This window comes from Hylaeus volcanicus, chromosome 7 (assembly GCF_026283585.1).
Source record: "Hylaeus volcanicus isolate JK05 chromosome 7, UHH_iyHylVolc1.0_haploid, whole genome shotgun sequence".
NCBI lineage: Eukaryota > Metazoa > Arthropoda > Insecta > Hymenoptera > Colletidae > Hylaeus > Hylaeus volcanicus.
Genome location: NC_071982.1, coordinates 13,357,822 through 13,382,964, shown reverse-complemented (window position 1 = coordinate 13,382,964; position 25,143 = coordinate 13,357,822). Strand labels below are relative to the sequence as shown.

Sequence of the window (25,143 nt, the reverse complement as noted above, 5' to 3'; positions counted from 1 at the left end):
GCTCCGTTATATTCTCGAAACTTTTTATCATGGGTGTTGTCGAACTCCTTTCTTGCTCCTCCATTGATGACACTATTCCAGTAAAATATAAATGTATGGAATTCCATGAAAACTTACGAATAATCGAGTTATTTTACATCGATTATTTCAAAGCATTTAGATGGAGGAACTCCTTTCTCTGTTGCAGAGCAGTCCACAGTATCCAGCAACGTAAAGGCGCCGAGCAATCGCGGACCCATCGATTTAGCTGTGCCCTCGAGATGCGGTGATGGCTCTGCTCTACAGATTCGCGCAGCTGCCTGACAGCAGTGGCACGCGGGTCTTCTCTTTCGTCGTCACCAGGAGCGTGGTACGCGATCCCGAAAGAGACGTCACTAGCAAGGAACTCGTCTGCGGCTTCCAACGATGGTCCGTCGCGTTCTCGCGTGGAAACAAGGTAATTGAAGCAAATAAAACAGTAATCTCTCGCTACACAGAGAGGTCATTGTCCTTCGCAATCTCTTACCGGAGGTCACGCTATTCTCACTTTTACCACGGCGTAGATTAACGTTCTCCATCGCGTATGCAAACCAATCGATCGAAAGTATGCGCGAACGTGTTTATTAAATCGCCATCGCGCGGAATGAACTCGGAAAATCAATCGACCGTGTCGATGCTTAAATTCAATTAGCGCGAACGCCGTCTGCTTTTGTAAATACGAACGGAAACGCGGCGCGTCTCGCGTACCAAAATACGCTGCGATTAACTCGGTAATTGAATAGCGATATTATCGGGAAATTAATGAACCCGCCAGCGATAATCCACTATCGAGAATAAAATCTCGCAATCTCGGTTCACGAACGTGTGACCAGGAAATAAAGGCGAAGCCAGGATCGATGAACGGCGCGTTTGGTTATCGGTACGTACAGGATGGGCTACGAGTATCGAAACGATCCATAGTAGAGCGACTATATAAGTTGAAACTAAATGAAATTTCGATTGGATTTGTAAAAAAGACACGCTGATTTCCAGATTTTTAGTAGAGACAACGTTGCTGTTTGTACAGGGTCGGTATACGGATTTGGTGGCGCCATCTGGGGTCGATAAAGGGAACTGTTTCGTTAGATATGGCGCTTAAAATCTGCTGTACATTGGTACTACCGAGTATATAGGGTTCGAAGTCCTAAAAACTTGCTAATTTCTTCATTTTCATCCTAATGAAATTGAATCTAGAAGTCACTGTAGTAACAGACACCTAAGAAAAATCTAAGACGAAAGCTTGTCTGTTCTCCAAGGTTCTGGGCGCGTACCTGGTATGGCGAGGTGCATCGAGAAATCTGCGGGTCTATGTGGACTTCACGTTCACCTTGCTCAACAGAGAGCACTTTTCGATGAACGAGGGCTTCTCGGGTAAGCGTGTCAAGTTCACCTACGAGGCCCCAGCCCAAGGCAACCGAAACTACATCCCCGTATCGGATCTGTACAACCGCAACTTCGCAGACACGAACGGCGAGTTCCAGCTGGAACTGACGATGTCGAACGTGAGAACCGTCTACATGACAGACCTTAAGATGCCCAGCAGCACGTTTCCCACTGGACAATCGAAGCCCAATAAGCTGGAGACCGATTGCTTCGCTTTCGGGGGGTTCGATTGGAACCTGGTCATTTATCCCCATGGGAACAAGGAGCCTGAGGGTTACCGCGGCCACGACAGCGGCGTGAGCGTCTATCTGATGAGACTGAGGGGCTTCGACCACCGCTGCAGAGTCCGGTACAGCGTCACCCTTGGCGAGGGTGATCGTAGGATCGACTCTGGCCAGATAGAGGATCTTTCAGACGAGGAAGGACGCGGTTTCGGCTGGCATCCCCGCGTCAGGTGGTCGGAAGTCTCGCACAAAGGAGCTGTGCGAGTGTCGCTAGAGATGGTCGAGGCTAGGACCATCTGCGAGGTGGCGGTTCAAGCACGAGGACCTGCCGTGCTCCCTGCCATTCCTTGCTACGATCGGGACAAGCAGGCCTGGACCATTCGCGCCGATCTGCACTCGGACACCGTCAGGCTGCACTTGGTGTACAAGGATATCCACAACGTTCCTCGGAATCACTTGAGGTTTGTATTTCCTAATGGAACCTGAAAACAAAGGAGCTAAGTTAGAGTTTATGTTGATCGTTTTGTGAGAAACTCGCCGTTTAAAAAATCCAATTTTATTTTTGCGTCGACAGGTACGTGAGCTGGTCGGCCTACCTGCTCAGGGAGGAGGAGCCCAGCACCGTGGCGACCAGCCTCCCAGGAGCCCCGTTCAGTCGTTACTACGCTCAAGAGTCTACGGACGAAGGAATCATCATGGAAACAAACCTGGACACGAACGAGGTGAAGGAAAACCACTGTCCCTACCTCACGGACAAGGGTCAGCTGAGGATTCGCCTAGAGTGGAACGAGAGCCACCTACTGTTCCAGGCGACCTACCACAAGTACGACGACGTCTGTCGCATACACAATCAGCAAATGAGACGCGAGATAGCCTCGCTCCAGGGGGAGAATTACAGTCTAGAGAGGCAGTTGTTCAGCTACCAGAAGAGCCTGGCGTACGCTGAAGCGCAACAGCAACAGCAACAGCAGAACCAACAGCATCACGGTGGCCATCAGGCGCATCTCGAGAGATCCGCGTCCACGGACACCGAATACGCCTGACAAGTGGAACAAATGAACGAGCTGCCAGCCGCCGGTTGCAGACGACAATTGCCGATCGTGCAAGAGAACGATCGTCGCGTCCACCAGAATCTGGTCAGGATGATGGACCGACGGCTGAGCAACGTCCAGCTCCAGCAACACCTCTACGAGGAGGCGCAACAGTGCCAGCAAAGGTACAGCGACGGTTCCCCGCGGCAGAGCGTCGATCAGAACCAGGAGCACCGACGCAGCATCTTCCAGCAACCGAAGTCGGCCCGGTCCAGCGTGGGCAGATCGGACAGCGCCTCGGAACGTGGAAACGACCATTACGCCGGCTATTATTTGGGGTACGTCGGTCAGGCAGCGCACAAAAGACGTAGGACCACTTTCTGGGAGACCCTGACGGGTCTCGTGTGCTCATTGGGCGCTTTGGCTTCCAGGGCTGCCAAGATGGCCACCAGACGGGGAGAGCCTCTTTGAAGGAGCGCGCTCGCGGACCAGTGGACTGGTACGATACGGGATTCGAACTGGGTACCCGGATAACAGTGACGTATTTGTGATGTGGAGAGTTTAGAATGTTGGACGGTTACGGTGGAGAAGAAACGTCGACGGAGAAGCAACGCGCGACTCGTTTGTGTTCTCGTGGACCGGAGACTCGACGATGACGTTTGTCGTCGACGTACGCCGTGCACGTCGAGGATAACCAAGGTCGAAAGTGCCAGCACGCGGCTACGTTGACGGTAGAGCATTGAGAGCGAGGATTGGGACGCGGACTCGTCCGTGAATTCTATCGAAGAGAAGATGCGCAAAAGGGTTTCTTTCCTTCCGCGCTGTACAAGCTCGTAATTGGCGACCGGATGGACAACGGGACAGCAAGACGACGCGAGACGAGGACGATGGATCGCTCAGTCTGGGAAGGTTTCGCGGGGATGGTCGATTGATCACATTCGTCCATGCTACTTTTTTTCTTTTGCTGATGGAGTCCGATAAACAGAGACCAAGGACGGATACGTATCTCGTCCGGTAGAGGGCACTCGACGATGAAACAGCTCCGAAGGATGAAGCTTCGAATGGAACGGCCCGTCCGGGGCTGTTCGTTCTCGAGTACCACGGACGGAGAAACCAACAAGGCTTCGACGTTTAATAATAATCGACTCGGGAACCGGTCGAACCTGCAACACACGAAACATACAGACACACAGACACACGGATACACGGTAGGAACCAAGAGGGAATCGACGGGGGAAATATACTCGTATGGCCCCGTCCCGTCCGTCGATTAGATTCTACACACGATTCTATCTACTTGTCAATTTACTAAAAAAAAAAAAGAAAAAAAAAAGAAAATGGATGAAAAACAAACAAACAAAACCTATTTTCCTCTAAAGACTTTTTTCACCTATCGTCTGCGACTTCTTTGATAATAAAGGATCCGTGCGGCGTAGTCGCCACCAACTCGTAACAACGTAATAATCGTAGCACGTACACACCTTAAAACGAATATACAAAAAGAAACTACAAAAAAAAAAAAGATTATAATAATTAAAAAAGAAAAAAGAAAAAAAACAGAGTTTAGAGTGCAGTCGATGTTACATAAACGAAAGTAGGGGAACCGAGGCCGTTGTATGCGCGCAAGCGTGGATGTCCGGCACGACCATTGCCTTCCAAGATGGAAGCCAACAGACCAGGGTAAACATAATGCGAACGATGCTGTCGTTCGATTCGTTTCGCGCACGGGGTATTCGTTAATTTTGTTCGATAATTTCTATTCTATTATATATATATATTATAATTCCAGCAAAGAGATTTATGTATTCCGGATAGCTTAGAAAATATCGTTGAAGTGAAAAGCTCGCAGTGATGGGCGAAACCCTAGGCTTCGAATAAATCTGAAGTTTGCCGATATGTTTGCTTCGTTTCCTTCTTTGGAAAATATTCAAGAGAGGAAACAAGACAAACATATCGGCGAACTTCAGATTTATTCGAAGCTTAGGGTTTTACCCATCACTGAAAGCTCGTTATAAAGATATTCGTGAATCTTTTATTTCCTTATCAAACGTGTACGTATCATCTACACTTTTGATGAATTTATATGTTAAAATTGAACCTTCCTGTATGTTTACTTTCTTTTTATTAAAAAGTATTCTATTACCTTCGAGAAATAATTAACGAAAATCCCGGTGCGGAGCGAAGAGGCACGAACGACGTACCGCGTATAACGCCTAGATCGAAGATGCATCCAATTTATCGCTCGCCGAAAGTACACACTTATTTTCCTAGAACTCCTTGGTCGCGTTCTATACCGTGCAACAGCAGGGATGGGCAAAATTCTTATCTAAATATAAATTTCGAACAACGAATACGAAATGAACGGTTGAATAAAGATTAGAGAATGGGAAGAAAATTTAAAAAATGAAAAAATACTTTGCAATGAAGAGAATTTAACCGTTTCGTTTGTTGTCTTTTATTCCGAATAAAATGTTGCCCATCTCTCTGCGACTGTACGTGCTGGGTCGCGAACGATATTGCGCTCGAACCTTGGGGTCGCACGTTTGTCATCTAATTTCCTGCTCGTCCCGTCCCGTCGAGCATTCCAGGATCGACGTTTCGATGTTAACTTTAGCGTCGCTATCCGATTACGAAACGGACAGTCCGTCGATATTCCTTTTTTCTCTCCAATTCGCTCGTCCGACGGAAGCACACCAATTAACACTTCATTTCGTCGAAACGAAACAGGCAAACGATATAAACTGAGGGTTCCTGAACTCTACGAGCGCTTTCCTCGCCATTTTCCGATCCACGGAACTCTTCGACCCTGAAAATTCATAATAAAAATTTGTTCTATAGAATAAAAGGCTGTGCAGTGGATATTATTCGTTGCCCAATATTCGTATAAATGTCTTTGTAAAATTGTTACGCTATTAGGAACCTTTCTAACCTTTATGAGTTTTTAAAAGCACCCTATTTGCCCAATATTCGTGTAAATGTTTACCTTTGTAAGATTTTTACGCTATTAGGTATCTTTCTAACCTTTATGAGTTTTTAAAAGCACCCTATTTGCCCAATATTCGTGTAAATGTTTACCTTTGTAAGATTTTTACGCCATTAGGTATCTTTTTAACCTTCACGAGTTTCTAAAAGCACCCCTATTTCCCATAAATCTTTTATCAACAAAATAATAAGCTACACAAAACCTCAATTACTTCAAGATGCCCTGGGAATCCCTTGAGCTCCCCCCCCTCCCCCTCCCCCTCCCCTCCCCCCGCGCCATTACTTCCCCTAATATTTAATATCATCTAACTCCTAGCTCCCCTGTTGTTCCTAATCTCTACGAAACTTGTTCTCTTGAAATCTTCTTCGCCCCAATCCTTCTTTCAGCAAACTGGTAAGTACCATCTACTACTAAGCAGAAGATACGCTACCCTTTCCGCCTTTTCCCAAAGAACTTCCCCGCCGTAAAGTTCAGGAAGCGCTGGTTCACGCCTTGTGTGCCATCTCCCGTCTACCTGAAAACAAAAACTTCCTGCAGTCTCATCATCCTAAGTGACACGTACGCTCGATCCAATATCTATCGGCACCGTGGGTCACATTCGAGCCCATCGCTGCGTCCGGATGTGCGTCAGCCAGAGATGGGAAAAACTCTTGTTTACGTGAAACAACTCGAATAACGAATAAAACAATAAACTTATAAATTATCGTTTGTACAGTAAAAATTAGAGTGCGAATTATAAAATCTATTTACGTTTCAGGTTCGAGTTTCTAAAAGTCTCGCCCATCTCTGTCGTCCGGACACGACGCCATTGGTGTTTCTTCTCTCCTCGCGTATGTACGTTTATTCATCGCTAAAGCCTATCGAATAACGAATGAGAATCTGATTCGAATATTCGTTCGAGATAAAATTTGCCCAACTCCGGCTGCGAGTGACACAGCACACCGAAACACGTGCCCGCGAGCGATACGTGCACGTCAGGGCACCACGTCCGTCTCATCGTTAGCTAACGATCGATAAGGCGCCGTCAGTCCACATCGCGTACACGTTTAACAGACCACTATGAATCGTCGTGTGCAGCGCACGTGTGCCCGCAGGTAATTCGGGCGCACCTGTGTACACGAAACCCGTCAGGTCTCGCAACAGACAGTTAAAAGCACGGACGCAAAGCCAGCGTCCACGAAGGGAAGTGTCTCGAATATCTCCCTTTCGTCAATTATTCCATCAGCCACGATGCTTGGAACGTATTCCGATTTCGTTCGACGAACTTTGCTTACTTATCTGATTAATTTAGTACGACAGATCGCTGTTTGTTTAAACTGTACTAGCCTCCGTGCTTTTAACTCGTTGGCTTGTCACGATACGTCGCATGAAAGTTGTATCCCTCCTCTGTAATAGCGGAATCTGTATACTTTGTATATAACTGTACTAAACTGTACTAAATTGTTGAAGATTTATGAAAGATGATTACGAGAGTTGTGCCTATATACGTGCAAAGCAGAGAAGGATTTTATGAGAATCGCGGGATCGAGCTCCCTTTCGAGACTCCAGCAATCGCGGCCATTTTGTCCACGCTTCGATCCTCTAGCTAACTCGCGACTATATACTTCGTCGTTTATAATTACATTGAGGAAAAACGAAGTTTTCCGAGACTCGTTACGCAACGAAGTATGTCTGAGTCACCTAAATTATTGAACAACTGTTCAATGTGTACGGTGATGTCACCTTTAAACGTTATTTTTTAGACATTTCGTAAAACAAAAAAATTATCTCCACCTCACGGTGGCTCTAACAGAGTTAACAAACGAGAAAATTTCGTAACGAACCTCGTTATTCGAAATAGAATTTGCCCAACTCTGTAATTTGCAATATCTTTTAAACTTCGACAATCGCAACAATTTGTATGCGTCTACCGGCAGCTGTCGCGATAGCCGCTATCTTCTTCGATTCTAATTTTTCTTGTGACTTCGTCCACGACTTCAAACTTAACGTTAAAGTTCCGCGCTTGTCAGGCAAAATTCGTTAGCGACGGTGAAATTCTAATTGCGACAAAGGGAATTATAATCCAGCACGTTCTCGCTAACGATATTCTAAACGTGGTTCAGTGGGTCAAATTTGGGGTAAGCCTTGCCCCGATAAGTGGTACGTGAGCAAACATAACCTGTACAGCGCGATAAAAATGACAAATAGCGGCTCTTCTAGAATTACCTGCGAAGAGTCTCCGTTTCTGGGGAAATTCTCGTTTCGAGTCAGCGAGGATTTATTCGGTTATACGCGGTACCATAGAAGACTCGCGCGAGATCTTATTTCCATTTTAATATGGCGGCCTACCGCGCTTACATCGCCACCGCGATTACGTTTCTCCATTTCCGGTGGAATTTCCACTCCCTGTTGAGCAGGATTGGACCGCGATTAGCTATTTTATTTTGTTTGTGGTCACTGCGACTATAAGATTCCTCGAGTGGGGAATCCCAATATTCGAAAGAGACCTCGATCGCTCGATTCCTGACGATTGTTCCTACGCCTATGGAGGCCAGGGAATCCTTGGTATTTACGCGTTTCCGTAATGTAAGGTCACCTTGCCAGTAGTTGATCACCGGTCGCGTTTTTTAGAAATTCTCGTCGAAGGTCTAATGTCACGTGTTAATAGTCGAACGGAAGAATTTCAAAGCTTCAAGATTAGCTCGTCTACTATAAACTTTTTCGATTAATAAAGTTCGGTGGTCAAACATTGGTATCGAATATCGTTCATCCGCGAAGTATACCTCCTATGTCTGTGTAGTACCTCTATGTCGCGACGATAGCGGGGTACGGTACGTTCAATGGAGCGATAAAGCTGGATGTAAACTAAGCTTGTCACGTGACTAACATTGTAACGAAAGATCACCTTGCCAGTAGTCGATAACCGTTTGCTGATCGTTTTCTAGAGGAGAAATACACCTACAAGAGATACTTCTACTCTAAACTAATCACAATTTCCAAGAAACAGTCCTGTACTCGTGCCTCGTGCATCGATAATCGACAGTCTCGATTTTCGAGGGTTACGCGGGGCACCATCGTACAGCTGAAGGGCCCCACAAGCCGTCCTGATGGTTCTTACCATTGAATATAATTTACTCCGTCAACTACTGGCTAGATGATCCTAACAACGCGGAGGAAACGATAAAATAAAGCAAGGGAGGAAGTGGTCTCTCTCGTAGCGAACGCACTTCCCGCGGTGTCCTCGAATAAAAATTTCTTATCTTATATGCGGTCACGTATACAGGACCATCGTCGACGTCGATGCGTCATCGAAGACTAGTCGAGCCTACGCCTATGGCCTGGGCTGACCCATCGACTTGGCTCTAATGAAATAGTTAGGAATCGTTCGAGCGATTCCTGGAACCGAGTCGACGGATATTATCGACGACGTGAACCGATCGTATCTAATGTCATTGTATCGTTGTGTAATTTGTCAGATTTTATCGAACGAAGCGTACTGTAAAGAGCGTCCCGTGTTGAAGCTCGACTTTCTCACACGTACACACATACACAGGCACAAAACCCTGAATTTCGAGAGACCAACGGAAATTGTCGCCCAGGAATCTCACCCTGTTCCCTATCAGTCTATATTCTCCTGTTTCACGGTTTTCGATCTAGAATTTTCTAATCGAAACGCTCGCGACAGGCGTGACAGCAGCTCTGACAATCGCACCTAATCCGATCGGGGTGAACACCTTAACGTCTGTCAGCGCGATACCCCGCGATTCTACTTCCGGTAGGATAACGATGTCGAAGGGAGAAACTGCTGCTTCGTCGGACATCGCGCAGCACCTGGAAGGTTACGGTCGTATCGATAACAGGGATCTTAAATAGCGGGAAACGCAAGTTCGGGTGCTGCAGGATCTTTGAAACACGAAATTCCAAAACATCCAGAAATAGTTGGAAATCCTCAGGCACCCACGATATTCGATACTAGGATGTCCAGCGTATCTGGAACGTCGCGGATATCTAGAACACCTAACATCTATCTCCATTGCAATCAATATTTCGGTTAGTATCGAGGTCCTGGAATATACTGTCCCTTACAATGACCAAAGTAACTTCAAGCATCGAGCGCGCACCATGTTTTAGGAAGTTTGGAGTATTCGATACTTGGTGGCACTCGAGATACCCAATAACCCGAATTTCCAAGTATAATTGAACATCCAAGGGGCATGAAAGTTAAGAGGGAAACGAGAGCCGCGCGCGAGAGACCGCAATAAATTCATAAACCACTCGACGATGTTATCTTCCACGTGTTGTCGGTGTTAACGAGGTCGCAGATTCAAGACTTCGTGCCCGTGATTCGGTTCGGCACTTCAGTCAATTAAATTCACTCTCACGAGGGCCGAGCGCGGGCATCGTCGCGTCGTCGAGGAACGCGAGAACACGAAGTACGGTCAGAATTCACCAGACGGATCGACAAGTCAGTCGGGTCAAGGAGCCCCGTTTCCTCGGATCTCCGTCCTCGTCTGTAATTCCGTTTTTCGTCAAACGCCACTTATCTACCCGTCTGCGTACCTAGTCTCTTATCTCGTATTATCTATATATTCCTGCTGTCTCACGATCGAGCTTTGCTTACTGTTGGCCAACGAGAAATGTTCCGCGATCTCATCCTCTTACGTCAGTCTATCATGGCATCAATTGACCTCGGAGAACCTTGATTACTCATACGAGCGTTAGACGGGAGAGTTTACAATCGATGTAAATATTCTAACGATGTACTTTTCTTTCTACTTCAAACGTATTGAATTATCCATCGTGGATCGATGTCGCGCGAACTTTTCGAGATGAAAGTCTCGGCCACCATAAAATACCCATCAGCCGGGACGATCTGATTATCTCCAGAGATAAAGACGTTTCAGCTTCTCGCGACGAAGCACTCGAGTGGACAGCCTTGTCTAGAGATCGTCAATCCAGGCTTTATTCGTGATTTGATCTAAAAATAAGTACGAGAACCTATCGATTTCGAATTTTGTACGCGTATCTACTCATACTTCGAGTATTTTTACACGTGTTTTCAAGCTTTAATAATCGTTCGATGTCAGGTTATATTCTATTGCGTCGAAGAACATAGAGAACAAGTCGTTATGAAGTTAAGTACTCGCAACCTTGCGGGTAGTTTTCACCCTTTAAATCTGTCTGTACAAAAATACGTGGTGTCTAATATTTTTCGATCGTACCGTGTTCCTCGTTAGTAATATATTCATTCTATTCGAACATATTCTCAAAGCTAATTCTTCATACAAGAAAAAACTACTTGTTTCAAAATTCTAAACCAGGCTACCTCTTTAAAATCGACCCGAACGAGAACACTTTGCTTTCGTGTACAAGTTTCTAAGTATCGGGTCGCTGGCCTCCAACCGAGTCCCGATTCTTCAAACCAGGCCCGATATTGCGATCCCCCACTCCCAGCATCGCATAATTAATTTTTGTCCATCGATATTCCGCGTCTGTAACTCTTTCCAAGAGGGCGGACGTTAATATCGTGCCCAGCTCCAGGTTATCGGTTTTTCCTAAAAACGAGACGTGAAATATGGAGGGCATAGCTGCCTTCATACATTCATCGCCGTAGGAACCCTGCAGAACTCGTATCATAAAGTGGACGGAAGATCGTTTGGGACCGAAACAAACGCTCTCTGACCTATTTCATTGCGACAGAACGCTGTAATGTAACTGCTCGGCACGAATTTTAAGCCGACGACTGACTTGCAACAGAATACTGTAATGTAACTGCTCGGTACGAATTTTACGGTTCGACACCAACGTTACATTACAAGGTCGTTTTTGGAATCACGAATGCTCGCTTCGAACTCTCGGTTGAATTCTCTCGCAATGCTTCCTACTCAGTTCAGTGAAAAGTAGACGATCAAAGAGGTTCGTCAAAAAACCGACAGACCAGTGGACCACGGTCGAGAGCGAACCGAGCGCAGGAGGCCGTCCAGACTAAGCGACTGCTCGCGTTACATTATAATGTTCTGTTGCAAGTCAGTCGCCGGCTTAACGCGAGCATTTGCTTAGTCTTGACGGGCTAGCGAACATTTGCTAGCGAGCAACTAAACGAGCCGGTCTTGAGTTCGGTTCGCGCTAGTAGGAAGCATTGAGAGATAATTCAGCCGAGAGTTCGAAGCGAGAATACGTGATTCCAAAAACGACCTTGTAATGTAACGCTGGTGCCGAACCGTACAAATCGTGCCAAGCAGTTACATTACAGCATTCTGTTGCAAGTCAGTCGCCGGTTTAACAATAAGCGAATGTTCTCGTTACATTACAATGTTCTGTTGCAAGTCAGTCGCCGGCTTTACATAATCCCTACGATATATCTAGATCGATGTTCATTTTCGCTAACAAAGGTTCAACTATATCCCGCGCTTTCCTACCGAAAAAAAAAAAACTTGTATTTCTGTTGAGAAACGTTCCGTAACCCGACACATGACGAACGATGATAAACGATCGCGAACAATTCCCGATCGAAACATAGAGATCGATCCATCATTTGCGTCGAACATTTCCATCGTGACGAACCGAGACGGTTCACACGGGGAAACGAACGTGCGCGCTGACAGACGGTGAAACACCATGAAACAATAAAGATTCGCTAGTCATTTACGCGGCGATGGCCGCTCCTCGATAGTTTACGAAACGATCGCCTGCGACGCGATTTACTACTCGAAACAATTTTTCTCGGAGTAATTTTTTCATGTATATTTTCCGTGTCCCTTTCCTTGGGGGAGGCGTCACGTTTTTTCTTATCGCCGCGACTTCCTCTTCCGTGATGCGCGCCATCAGGGTCGCTGTTTCGCGCCATTTTATCATCCTCCCTGTAAAATAAAAAGAAAAATATTAACACCGACGCAATGGCGTAACAACAAATCATTCCAAGGCTCGCTTGTTAAAATTTATAATACTTGATTTCGTGTATTAACGAACAACAAGAAAGGTATTTCTAAGTTTTAGTAAAAAAAAAAATAACCAACGAAATAAATACATATGTATGTATGTCGACGATCTATATTTGCATGTAATAAGAAAAACTGACGTTCGTTGCGATTGAAAAATGCAAAAGTATGTTAAACGAAATTTTTCGACGATAATTAATGGCGCGACGTACAGAGGGAGGTCGTGCGTTTCCTTTTCAGCTTCCTATCCCCCTCGTGACGACTCTTTTTCGATCGATGTATGTTCGTACTTTTTACGCACGATGTAAACGCACCTCTAACGCAAAACAAAACCCTTTTTTCATCAGTGTGATCTATTCAGAAATGCGAACGCAACCGTCACACGTTTCTCAAGAAGTTTTGAGGATATACATATATATACTAATGTACTTAAACCATCTGTGAGTCTGCCTCGTCTTTTATAAAGTTCTTGCTATATTCAACCGATTGTGGTTTTTATTTATCGTTACCTACCCTTATAGAGCTAATTGTAAGTATCCTTTAATTCGTTACTTATCTCTAGACTGCGGATTTTTATGCAAAATAACATCTTGGCAAACGCGGCTACAAAAATTGAACCTAAATAGGTATTTATTCTGCAAATATTACAATATGAACTTTATCCTCCATATTTTTTATATTCTTGCATACTGTGCGCGTTTCGTAGTTTTGTTGCACATTCGAATTCCCTATAAATGCACAAAAATCCGCAGTCTACTTATCTCAATATCAATGTCATTAAAATTTTAACGAACACAAAGCTATCAGATTATACGATAACACGAAAGACCAAATTTTCTCTTGTAACAATAAAAACTTATTCTTAGATCGTTGACCTTTTTATCAGGTTGTCCCAAAAGTTTCTTTCGCTTTATTAATAAGTAATACATGCACAATATTTTATGTTTTATGTTACATTACTGAATTGTGCACGATTCATTTTGCTCCATTACTGTTACAATATGAATACCTATGAAATTATAATTTCTATAGATTGAACAATCTATAGATTGAACAATCTATAGATTGAACAATCTATAGATTGTCTATTTATATAAACACGACCACATAAAATAATTGAGTGCAATTCGCGAAAAAAACTTTCGGGACAACCTAACAAATGGATTGCCCAATAAATTTGCTTTCGATTATCTTATGCTTTCTTGCATGGTTCACGACTGTAATTACACGCATTACTATCACTCGTGACTGTTGCGACACAATACAAAACGGTCACAAGAGACATCGACCCCCAAGATGTCTTCGTCTATGATTACATCAAGGTATTCGAAACTGACGCATCGTTACTCCGTTGAATGCTGCATCGATCACAGATACGCGAAACGGTGTACTATGATTACAATAATTGACCTGCCACGATGATTCTGGTAATTGACCCGCATATATGGAACGATAAACTATCGTACTGGAGTGCACAATCTGAAAGAGAATGCAAAGTTCAACATGAATAAAATCTTTTATTGAAAAACAAAATTATCATGCGTGAAATAATATTCCGCGAATTGTTAATTAACGCCGCTGACCGCGAAAAAATCGATTCTACATTTAATTTACGTACGCGATGTGCTTGTATAAACCTCATATAATTTTAATCGTATAATTTGAAATCTTCGGATATTAAAAACAAAAGTTATACTGTTTTCTTTCGTTCGTTGAATAGAAATATAAAAATAAAAAGTTTCTAGAATCGTACACCTCGTTAGGACGCGTCTCTAAACTTATATATATTGTACATCTAAAAATGTATTGACAACCTTGACAGAATAATTGACAACTGCATGCCTACTCGCACGATAGTTAATCATCGAAAAGGATAGAGACAGTCAGAGACAGACGACAGTCGTGAGTCGAGCTGCGGCCGTTGATCGATTTGTACGTCAGTTAACGTTCCGTAGTTTGCCACGTTGTTGTCACTGTGTTTGCTCAACAATTTCGATCACGCAGTCGCGAACTTCGTAAGTTATATACGTATCCGTCAAATAATTGTATCTATCGGCAATTATCTCGTGGCTGTGAAATTTTGTCGGCGGTGGGTTATGTTTTCCGTGAAGAGGAAAAAGAAACATGTCTTGAAACGGTGCTAAAACACGGCTACGAAATTCCTTTGAGACTGTAGAACGATTTTATAAAAATATGTACGTGGAAAAAGAGCTAGTGACAACGTATAATTCATCGCGAACACCGAAACAGTATTGAATGACAACTGAATTGCTGACTGCATCAAAAAATTGAATTTCTTTTTTTCCTGCAACTGGCACATATGCTTAATTAGTGAAATCGTTGCGTAAGAGTTTTGGGGAACATTAAGTATAAGGAAATAAAAGTCTTTTACGCTATTGTGCTGCCTGTACCACTACGTGTCTTCAAATATAAGAGCCTAAAAAGTGTTCCTAAAACAAGACAAACAACGGAGAAGAGACAGGAAAATACACATGAAGGTCGATTGACCTGTGTGGATCCACTGCTGGTGAATGACAACGGAATCAAAATGTTGAGTCAACGATTGAGCAATAGAAGATTAGTAGTGGACCTGCTCGCGCTATTGTTTGGTCTTGGTGCATGGGTTGGAATAAATGGTATATATGTTCAACTACCTCTTCTAGTAAACAATTCTCCAGAGGGATGGAGTCTTCCAGCATATATGGTCATGCTAGTACAATTTGCCAACTTGGGACCAATACTTTACACGATGTATATAAAGTAAGCACTATAGAATTTGTTAAAGCTTTCATATCTTCAATTATAATAATATTGTTTTCTCTTTCAGGTACAGTCCGTGGGTATGTGATAAATACATTACATACTCACTTCTAGCAGCTGCATCATTGGCTACATTTATATTAGCATTTGTATATCAAAAAACCTCTGTAGTATTTGGCAATGAGCATTCAACTGCTCTTTTGTCCCTAATGTTTGTAACAGCCGCCGTTGGATGTACAAGTTCAGTTCTTTTCATGCCTTACATGAGGAACTATAGAGAAATTTATTTAGTATCGTATCTCGTAGGAGAAGGGCTCAGTGGATTTGTGCCAAGCGTAGTAGCATTAGTCCAAGGGGTTGGTGGAAATCCAGAATGCTTGAATACTACTAAACCTGACTCAAACACTATAGAATTCACACCTTATTATCCAGAGCCCAGGTTCACGTGTAAAATATTCTTCATTTTCATCGGTGCCTTATTGTTCTTGTCTTATTTAGCTTTCTTAGGATTAAATAATCTATCTGTTGCTATTAGAGAACGCGTGAAACATCCAGGGAGTATGGAAACATTGCCCACAGACACAAAAGCACCACCAAGTTATAAAACTAACTCTGGTTGGGCAATGTCCAAGCAAGTGTATACATATTTATTAATTATGATGGCAATTGTTTCTTTCCTAGGTAATGGTACATTACCGAGTCTTCAGTCGTATTCCTGTTTACCATATGGGAATATCGCATATCATTTAACTGTTACACTATCGTCAATGGCTGGCCCACTAGCGATGTGTTTAGGTTTTGTTATTAAAGTACCAAAAATAAGTTTTCTCACTGTCCTCCTCGTAATTGTTACGGTACTCTCGGCTTTCGTTTGCGTTTTGGCTGCGAAATCGCCTACTCCGCCTTTACAAAACACATGGGTAGGAGAACTGCTAGTAATTTTGTCGTGGATATTAATTAACGGTCTAATAGGATTTATAAAATTAGGTATTACGACATTGTTTAGACCCGATCCCGGCAGGGGTCTATATTACACTGGTGTCGCAACTCAAGTTGGGTCATTAATTGGAGCAATAGTCACTTTCGTTTTGGTTAATCATGCAAAAGTATTTCATTCTTATTCTCCGTGTTCGATGCATACAGGACAATAACATTTCACATAGAATACAAAATAGTCCAATTGAAAAAAGTATATAAAATTTTAACGTATACAAAACATTTTAGTTCCTATGAGTAATGACTATTGTTTGAAAAAAGAGAGGGTATAATTACTACTTGTTCCAGTAATGTGGATAAATTTAGAGAATGTAAACTTTCACGACTAAGGCTGATCCCTACTAGCGGATTTACACAAATAGGAATCAGTTTAGTTTTTATCAATTTATTTTAATTGACAAGCTAAATCATATATAATAGTTAAAAGTCCATGTACATTATTAGTATTAAAAGTACTTATACCGTGATACATCAGGGAAAAAGATAACGTGTAAATCTGTAAAAAAAAACAAATGTATGGAAACAATTGTTTGACTAGACTTAAGTAAGACATAATGCATTTTTACTTAAATTTTGTATACGTATTTCAAAGAATTTGGACTTGGCATAGGTGAATGAATGTACTTAAAGAACAATCATACATTTAGGCACAAATATATTGTACATGACAGTCAATTGCATTTTCAAAACTCTCAATTAAAAAAATATACAATTCTACCATGTTATTCATTGTGAAACGTTTATCTACAATAAACATGGAGATATTGGTACCTCAATAAGTGCTATAGAATCATCAGTTCAGTTACAATGACATAATGCTTTATTAGATACATGAGTTCATGTAGAGAACCACTTTTCTGAATGCTCATATTTCAAAGAGACTTTAACTGCCACTTTGACAATTTAAGGATTTACAAAGTATCAACTTTGTTTCTTTATCTGATAAATTTTATTGTTTGGATTAAGCAGAAATCGAAGGTAGAAGCCATATCATCTCATTGCATCAGTATCTTTGTTAGAAGTGTACTAAATACTGTAGAATTTTAATCAGTAATATTTTACTGTATTAAACTGTTGTGTTATTAGTGATATATATCAAAAGAATTTATATGAAGATATTAATTGTTGCAAGATATGTAAGTTTATGTAGTGTAAGATTATTTATCTAATAGTATCGTAATCATTTAAATTTGTTATTGATTATTATTCAGCAAAATGAGGAATGTTTCACAAGATTTAAGTAGATGCAAGGGAAAAAGTCGCATCGCTCTGCATCTTCTTATAATTATATTTGGCATATCTACTTGGACTGGTATCAATGGAATATACGTACAAGTACCAGTACTTATCAATACGTCTCCCGAAAGCTGGACTTTACCAGTTTACCTAGTATTAGTGATACAGGCTGCTAATATCGGACCTTTGCTTTATACAATTTTACAATACTTTCAATGTAAAACAAACGAGTCCTGGTGGATATTGTGTTTGCTAGTTTTAGGAACTTGTGCAATGGGTCTTTTAACGTTTTTCTATTCCGAAAAGACTGTTATTAACGAAACAGAACATAGCGTGATACTATTTACTTTAACATTCTTCGTTGCTCTATTAGGCTGTTTCAGTTCTGTATTATTTATGCCATACCTTCGCAATTTTAACCAAAGTTTTTTGGTATCATTTTTCATAGGTGAAGGATTAAGCGGCGTACTGCCGAGTATAGTTGCTCTAATACAAGGAGTTGGAGACAATTCAGATTGTACAAGTGTAAAAAACGATACAACAAATTCTCCTAACTCAGGTTTGAATTTTTCTCCAAACGATTATTTCCTTTTCATTTTTATTATTTTATTTTTATCTCTAACTGCATTTATTATTTTGGAATATTCTCCATTTGTGCAAAACGCTAAAAATCTTGATAGATCTGTTGATTGTATATGTAATGAAACGAGAACAAGTATTTCTAATTGTCCTAATGATATACAAAATGTGAAACATTCTTCATTAAAAGGAAATAATAAAGATTTGGTTGTTCATAATCACAATGAAGGTCTAATGAAACAGACGCGATATTATCTATTCATATTACTCGCTATCTGTTACTTTTTTAGCAATGGCTTCTTTCCTAGCATACAATCATACTCTTGCTTACCATATGGAAATGTAGCATATAAATTATCAATTACATTATCTCAGTTTGCAAATCCACTTGTATGTTTACTAGCATACTGGTTCACAGTATCAGACATAAAAATTATAAATTACTTGTCTATAGTGTGTTTAACAGTTGGAAGCTATGTCACATATTTAGCATTAATGTCTCCTACTCCTCCACTGCACGATACCAAACTTGGTCTTTTTCTAGTTATAGTGTCGTGGACAGGTCTAATAGGGTCTATTTCTTATTTAAAGTTGTCTATTGTATCGATATTTAGAAATACAATGCTTCCCAAAATACTCTTTAATGCAGGTGCAGTTATGCAAATAGGTTCTGCAAGTGGCGCAATATTTTCATTCATAGCTATTAATTTTACCGAGTATTTTAAAATGCCTGATAATTGTGCTTTAAAAAACGAATAAAATTATAAATGTTGCATCTTTGTTCACTTTCATGAGCATTCAAAAGTGAAGCCAAAGATACATGTATTTTTATATTGCATTAAGTAATGAGAACTGATGATTGGTATATCACTCTGAATAGAGATACAGACACATGTATATATATATTTTATTCATAGGGATATTTTTGTAATCGAGCATGTGTGTCTGAATTTACAAATACACTTATAATAAACACAACTAATAATGTTGTATGAATGCTACATTGACTGCGCGTCACTTGCATTTGAGTAACTTGTGAGTTTAAAAAACAATGTATGATTCAAGTATGATTAATATCTAATTTTATCTCAAATATTGCATTCTAATACACTGTATGTACGTACTCAAGATAAACTGATTACACATTTTGGTCGAACAATCATTATTTCCTCCTTATGGAAAATGATGGAATTATCTATAAATTACATCAATTGTGAACTCCAGATAAAGCGTGATACCATTCCAAATAAATATGTATGTAAGAATTTTGAAAATTAATATATTCTGTTTATCAGGAGCGCATGATACTATTGTTCTTGTAATTTGAGATTGTTAATTGCTTTATAATGAATGTTATACCGATTAGGTACAAAGTTATTTATAAATGTAAAACGCGCGCGATGTTTTGTGGATTCGAAACAGTGTTATGAAGCGATCTGTGCTTTAATTAAATGATTTATAGTTCAACAGTGTTCTATTTCATCCATTCACCTACATTTTTATTAAAGTAAAGTCTTACTTTATTTGCACACCATGTAAAACATTACTTGAGTAGTATTCAAGTACTTTTTCATAAATGTTTCATTGGTGAAGAGATTCGGAACTACAAATTAGGACGAAAATAAAAAAAAACTAAATTATATTTAAGACTCTATAATTTTCTAATTTATAAGCACAGACGAGGTATAAAATCGATTTTTCGCTTTATGGAAGTATAATTTTGTATCACTTCCAACGTTATCGACTAAGATTGGTGTAAGATTTCAGTGCCGCCAATGGCAAGAATAAGAACTAAGCGTTTCGAAAGTTATTTGAAATATATCAAGATTCATATTCGACATTTGCGCGGGAACCAAGCACATATCCCAACGACACATTACTTGCCGTATTTACAGCATTATCGAGTACTGGTAATGAAAATAATGCTTCTCGTAAAACTACAATGTGTAAGGCACACAACTATTCGATCAAAAAACAGTAAAAATGTACTAAAATGACTAATTACCCCTTGATGAAATTTCGTTTGCACGTTGACTGTCATGGCGTCGAGATGCAACACTCGCGTTCGAATTTCAATCGGTTTCAATCTACAGACAAAACGACGAATTAATGTAAGCTTGTTGAAACAAATACAGCTGTACTATAACTAAACAAGAATCGAGTTGAAAATATCTCGCGGAAGACTGTATCTAACTTAAAAATGTCAACGACAATTGACACTCAAGCGGCGAAAAAAAAGTGTAAACCGGTACCAATTTTCTCGCGATATTAATTGAATTTAGTATTAAATATCTATCATTATTGGATAAAAGCATTAACAGAGGATGACGATTAGATTAGAAGCGAATATGTACAAATGAAGGACACTCACCACAATACACACGTCCTTCAAAGCGTCCTATCACATTCATTGCCGCGGAACAAATGACGACCCCTTCGGATTGCGTACTTGGTGGTGGTAACACTGATCAAAAAATTTTTAGCAGTTCAGCAATTCACCGCTAAATGGCAGCACTAGAAATCAAATTCTGTTTTATCGACGTTTATACGTTACTTATGAATACTTATTGCTTCAACATTTTGTTTGTTTTGTTTTTTTTTGTTAATTTCGTAACTTACATAAATAGCTATTTTTTTTTTTGTACTCTATCTATTCTAGAGATTTCCGAGAATATCTAGAATGTCATTGTTTATAAAAAATAAGTTAATAAATTACAATTTTACATAGTTTTTTTGGAAATAGATCAATGTACGAATACTTTCTACACCCACTGTATATAAAGTTTCATTATCAAAAGTACCAGAATATATTCATTCTACAATATAGGTTATCAATCTAATGAGAAAATGTTTATGAATGTTTTAAAAATGTATTCTGCCTCATATAACCTATATATAACATATTTTATGTAAACGACCAAATAACAAATATATTAAAGTGCTCTCATACGTAATTAATAAAGTGTTCGTTCATTGACTTGATAACCTCTCACGAAGCTAATAACCACGTTTAGCTTTTCAATTACGTGAAAACTGGAAGCTCATCGAAAATAAAGGGCCTCATTTCGACGTGCCGTGTTCTTTTTAAATTGTATGAGTTAATAGAATTCTGTGAAATTCTTTTTAAAATTTTTCCCATTCCTGGTTGTCAGCCCTGACTTAGGAGTCGGTCTCAAAATGCACTTAAACGGAGATAGTGAGTCATGCGCTCTGGTGCAAGACTGCAACGAGCACGAGGACCAAAACGGTAAATAAGAACGTAAGTGAAAACACCCGTTACTTTTATCTGTTCTCATTGCGCGTTGAGTCATCAGAAACTTTGAGAATCGATCGAATGATAGTGTTTACAATCGCGACGTTAAGTACTGGCCACTCTAGAATAAAATGTGCGATGATGAACAAAGCTCCTCTCAAGTTGAGGATGATAAAACGGATTCTCAGTTATCCTTGTTGGATTTTCCCGTTGAGGTATGTATTTGTAAATTATGCACATACTCGTGCACTAATAGCTTTCGTTGTTTAAATAATACCTAAAGAGCGAGAACATTGTAATTCCACAATTATTAAATTTCCTAATAAAGTTTGCCAATTTCGATAAATCTGTACGACTGTAGTAAATGATCTCAGTACAATGATTATTAAATGGAGTATTGCTATATCTGGTGTTTACAAACGTTAAAATAACTGTCATCGAAGTATGTGGTTTCGATAAAGTTTTTATGAAAAATAAACTTGTAGATATCTTTGAAATAAAAGTATGAAGCTGAATAAATTCGGTTAGCAATGACCTATAACGTGTACCATTAAAAAAACAAGTAGAACATTCCAAGAATTTTATCAAAACGTCAGCGATCCATGGTCGCCATTTTTAAATGCCTGTTCTTGTATAGGGTATTTAAAAATACGACTGTATTTAAATAATGCACGTATATAAAAATGTTCTTAAATGCTTTTTCTTGTAGGCAAATTTAATCAACATGATTTAAGAAATAACTATGTAGTTTCTGGTAAAATAATTCTAAAATGTTTCTACGGAGATAGAAGATAATTCTAACACAATGTTATCGTTTTATTTCAGATATTTCTTCATATCTGTTCTTTCCTAGATGCCTCTACTTTAGTACATGGCTTGAGTTTAGTGTGTAAACAGTTTTATGAGATTTTAAGCAGTGATTCCCTGTGGAAAGTGAGAATCAATCATATTTGGCCAAATACGGGTTACCCAGTTTTGCCTCCTGGTTAGCTCAAATTGATAGAACCTTGCGCCTTGCACGACCAATCATTCTGTAAATAAATAAAACACCATCTATTTAATGAATGCGACAACTATCCGTTGTACTTCAAGTGTTTTATGTATCAAGTTTTATTGTACATAATATAGCTTTTAAGTATTTAACACAAAACCTAATTTTCATGTATTGCATTTGAAAAATGGTACGCGTGGTTTACAATGAATTATTAGTTTAATTAACAGCAAGATAACACTGAATGAGTAGTTATATAATGTCATATTTAACTTCTTACTTGAAATGTATTCTTACACACTGATAGCAATTGCTAACTGTCTCATTTATATATTGTTCATTTATGGATATATGTTATTTCATTTAGCTGAAGACGATGAACTGTTTTGGAAATTATCATGTGTTGCATTAGAAAAACAAACTTCATTATGGAAGAAGGAGGATTCGATGGAGAGAATATCACTTAGTAATTTACAGTACAGTACCATTGATGGATTGCTGTTAATGCAGGTAGGTATTAAATTCTATCTAACTTTATATGAAAATTTGTGTTAGAGTAAATTAGTATTATTTCTCTGTCAAATTAGGATGGACACATTTGTATATCAGGAGCAAGAGATCGATCCTTGGCATGCTGGAAGCTTCCTACAGAAGAAAATGAAAAAGAAAGTGTTATGTGTAAAGAATTAGCCCATGATGGATGGATTTGGGACCTAACAGCAATAGACAATACCATTTATAGTTGCAGTTGGGATCAAAGCATTAAAGCATGGACGCTTACCAATACTGGTTTTTACCCCCTCAAAACTTATCAGATGTACATGAGAACCAAACTGGTTATTTTCGCTGCTCACGTTATGGGAAGGTCGAGCGAGGAAGGCATGAAATTTTATCTTTAAGAAATAGTTTAGTCACATATTGTTACAAAACTAGCATATTAAGTTGCAGACACTATACTTAAAGATTTTTCTACAAAAGGAACTCAAGCAAAGAAACGGCTTAGTATTTTTTTGCATGCTTTCGCTCGATCTGCCAAAAATGACTATGCAAAATGCTGCATCTTTCCAAAAAGTTATAATGTTTTACATAAGCATTAAATATTTTCTAGGGACGTCTTAGGTGCTCTGTTGTGTATTACGTCGTGCCCTGAACTAGCCACTTTTGCTACGGGTTCATATGGTAGAACTATATTAGTATTTGATCAGAGATTGGGCAACCATCCTATTGCAAAGTACCGACCACATAAAAGAGCTGTTATTAGACTAGCGATGAATTCTCAATTTATTTTGTCGGCCAGCGAAGATAAAACAGTCGGTGTATGGGATCAAAGGGCGGGAAGAATCATGAAAAATGTTACTGTAAGGAACTTACAGTAAAAGTCTTAGAAAAAGAAGTTTAATTATTCTTAGTGAATATATTTCAGATTTCACAAGAATCATTTCCCATGAGTATGTGCATGCAGAGAGATATGGTCTACGTAGGAGATGGTAGTGCAAAGTTGCACGTATTAGATCCAAAGAAAGACTTTAAACCAGTTAAGTGTTATCCTACTGAACACAAGAAAGGTATCAGTGGTGTTCATGCAGGACCTGGATGTTTAATAACAAGTTCCACGGATGAGACAGTAAGAATATCCAGTCCTACTGATCCTCCGCAACACCTTGTCACTTTGAAATCGAATTATGGCGAAGTAGCTAGCGTAAGTATCTTATATAATATTGATTTATGTAAGATTTGTATAGGAGTGTATCTTATTCTTCAGATTGATTACTTGAACGACGTCCTTGCTGTTTCTGGTACAGAGGGGATTGAAATTTGGAGACCAAAATCAGGGACGCGATGTGCATAAAGATGTCAATAAATTAATGGTTTCTACGAGCATTTTCATTTGACATGCTATATATTATAGTAATATTTAATAAAAAAAATCTATTAAATAAGAATTAAGTATATATAGATACAAATAAAAATTTAAGAAACGCTTTTCTAATCGTATTGTTAACTACTTACACTACTATTGTCATTGGTCATTTCTACAGAAAAAAAGGGATTAAATTAAGGATACAATTCATACGAATACTCTCGGATGATTAGATGACATTAGTGAAATAAAAAAATACTTTTCGTAGTATTTAATTCTTATTGCAAAATACCCATAACAAAATTGAACGATAACCTATAAAACTACTTTCGATCGATTACTTATTTAATAAAGATTTCGAATCATAAAATGGAATTACATTTCATATCGAATGATTTAAATTCGTCTAAAACGAATAATAAATAACAAATGAGCGTATAGCGATCTATTGTCAACGGTTATTTTCAACAGTTAACTCTCGATCTATTCGTTCATATTTCGACATATTTCGTTCTATCATTTAAATTCTAACACCTATTCAACGAATAACGTACAAAAATGTGTTTATCTTTCGCTCGTTGTTCGAAACTTATTATCTAGATAAGAATTTCGCCTATCTCCGATTCGAAATACAATTCAAATTTCACCCAACTACCAATGCGAGAATCGAAACAATAAGCCGATCGATGTCTCTGCCATCGCCGGAAGTGTTCGTCTGCTATGCCCCGAGAACGTTCAATTGTCTGTCCGTATGAATCCCCGAAAAACCGTATATCGTCGCGAAACAATGTTAAACGAACGTGTAATAGCCATCAATGATTAATTAAGAATCCACCGTTGAGATCCAACGTAAATCCAACTTGGTATTCTGGTGTCGTTAGCCGGTGTCCCAATGCTTTCGTGGCGCGGTG

The 25,143-nt window shown here is 39.8% G+C and overlaps 4 protein-coding genes and 2 long non-coding RNA genes across 8 annotated transcripts in view; 4 read left to right on the top strand and 2 right to left on the bottom strand.

The window, feature by feature from the left end:
* Window positions 1-12,629, top strand: part of LOC128879995 (uncharacterized) — a 119,899-nt gene extending 107,270 nt beyond the window's left edge. Inside the window, exons 3-6 of one of the 3 annotated variants that reach the window (XR_008457730.1) lie at window positions 188-436; window positions 1,275-2,086; window positions 2,200-2,994; window positions 3,088-12,629. Coding sequence is in view for 2 of the 3 variants with exons in the window: in XM_054129599.1 (XP_053985574.1) it covers window positions 269-436; window positions 1,275-2,086; window positions 2,200-2,668 (1,449 nt within the window). In the remaining variant the exon portion in view is untranslated. Of the gene's footprint in view, window positions 1-187; window positions 437-1,274; window positions 2,087-2,199 lie in introns of all 3 variants that reach the window. The other 2 variants (XM_054129599.1, XM_054129598.1) reach the window with 2 other exon arrangements.
* LOC128880000 (uncharacterized) lies at window positions 12,374-21,015 on the bottom strand. Its single transcript, XR_008457731.1, has 3 exons — window positions 20,133-21,015; window positions 13,894-14,035; window positions 12,374-12,478 (listed from the first exon to the last, which is right to left on the bottom strand). It is a non-coding gene; the product is annotated as an uncharacterized LOC128880000 (long non-coding RNA).
* LOC128879997 (solute carrier family 52, riboflavin transporter, member 3-A-like) lies at window positions 14,430-16,987 on the top strand. Its single transcript, XM_054129602.1, has 2 exons — window positions 14,430-15,316; window positions 15,384-16,987. The coding sequence occupies exons 1-2, from the start codon at window positions 15,105-15,107 to the stop codon at window positions 16,465-16,467; spliced, it is 1,296 nt and encodes a 431-aa protein (XP_053985577.1). The 5' UTR covers window positions 14,430-15,104; the 3' UTR covers window positions 16,468-16,987.
* On the top strand, window positions 17,135-19,594 carry LOC128879996 (solute carrier family 52, riboflavin transporter, member 3-A-like). Its single transcript, XM_054129600.1, has one exon. It carries the CDS (start codon window positions 17,528-17,530, stop codon window positions 18,884-18,886), a length of 1,359 nt encoding a protein of 452 aa, XP_053985575.1. The 5' UTR covers window positions 17,135-17,527; the 3' UTR covers window positions 18,887-19,594.
* Window positions 21,016-21,354: 339 nt separating the features above from the next.
* LOC128879999 (F-box/WD repeat-containing protein 9-like) lies at window positions 21,355-24,501 on the top strand. Its single transcript, XM_054129604.1, has 7 exons — window positions 21,355-21,595; window positions 22,206-22,365; window positions 22,739-22,881; window positions 22,959-23,188; window positions 23,480-23,729; window positions 23,795-24,070; window positions 24,134-24,501. The coding sequence occupies exons 1-7, from the start codon at window positions 21,512-21,514 to the stop codon at window positions 24,218-24,220; spliced, it is 1,230 nt and encodes a 409-aa protein (XP_053985579.1). The 5' UTR covers window positions 21,355-21,511; the 3' UTR covers window positions 24,221-24,501.
* Window positions 22,219-25,111, bottom strand: LOC128880002 (uncharacterized). The gene is made up of 2 exons (XR_008457733.1): window positions 24,787-25,111; window positions 22,219-22,411 (listed from the first exon to the last, which is right to left on the bottom strand). It is a non-coding gene; the product is annotated as an uncharacterized LOC128880002 (long non-coding RNA).
* Between the last annotated feature and the right edge of the window lie 32 nt (window positions 25,112-25,143).

Excerpts from the sequence above, each read along its gene's own strand:
- LOC128879997 (XM_054129602.1), top strand. The coding sequence starts at position 15,105 with ATGTTGAGTCAACGATTGAGCAATAGAAGATTAGTAGTGGACCTGCTC. Across the intron at positions 15,317-15,383 it reads CTTTACACGATGTATATAAA|GTACAGTCCGTGGGTATGTG; the intron begins GTAAGCACTATA and ends TTTCTCTTTCAG.
- LOC128879996 (XM_054129600.1), top strand. The coding sequence starts at position 17,528 with ATGAGGAATGTTTCACAAGATTTAAGTAGATGCAAGGGAAAAAGTCGC.
- LOC128879999 (XM_054129604.1), top strand. The coding sequence starts at position 21,512 with ATGTGCGATGATGAACAAAGCTCCTCTCAAGTTGAGGATGATAAAACG. Across the intron at positions 21,596-22,205 it reads TGTTGGATTTTCCCGTTGAG|ATATTTCTTCATATCTGTTC; the intron begins GTATGTATTTGT and ends GTTTTATTTCAG. Across the intron at positions 23,189-23,479 it reads CCCCTCAAAACTTATCAGAT|GGACGTCTTAGGTGCTCTGT; the intron begins GTACATGAGAAC and ends AATATTTTCTAG.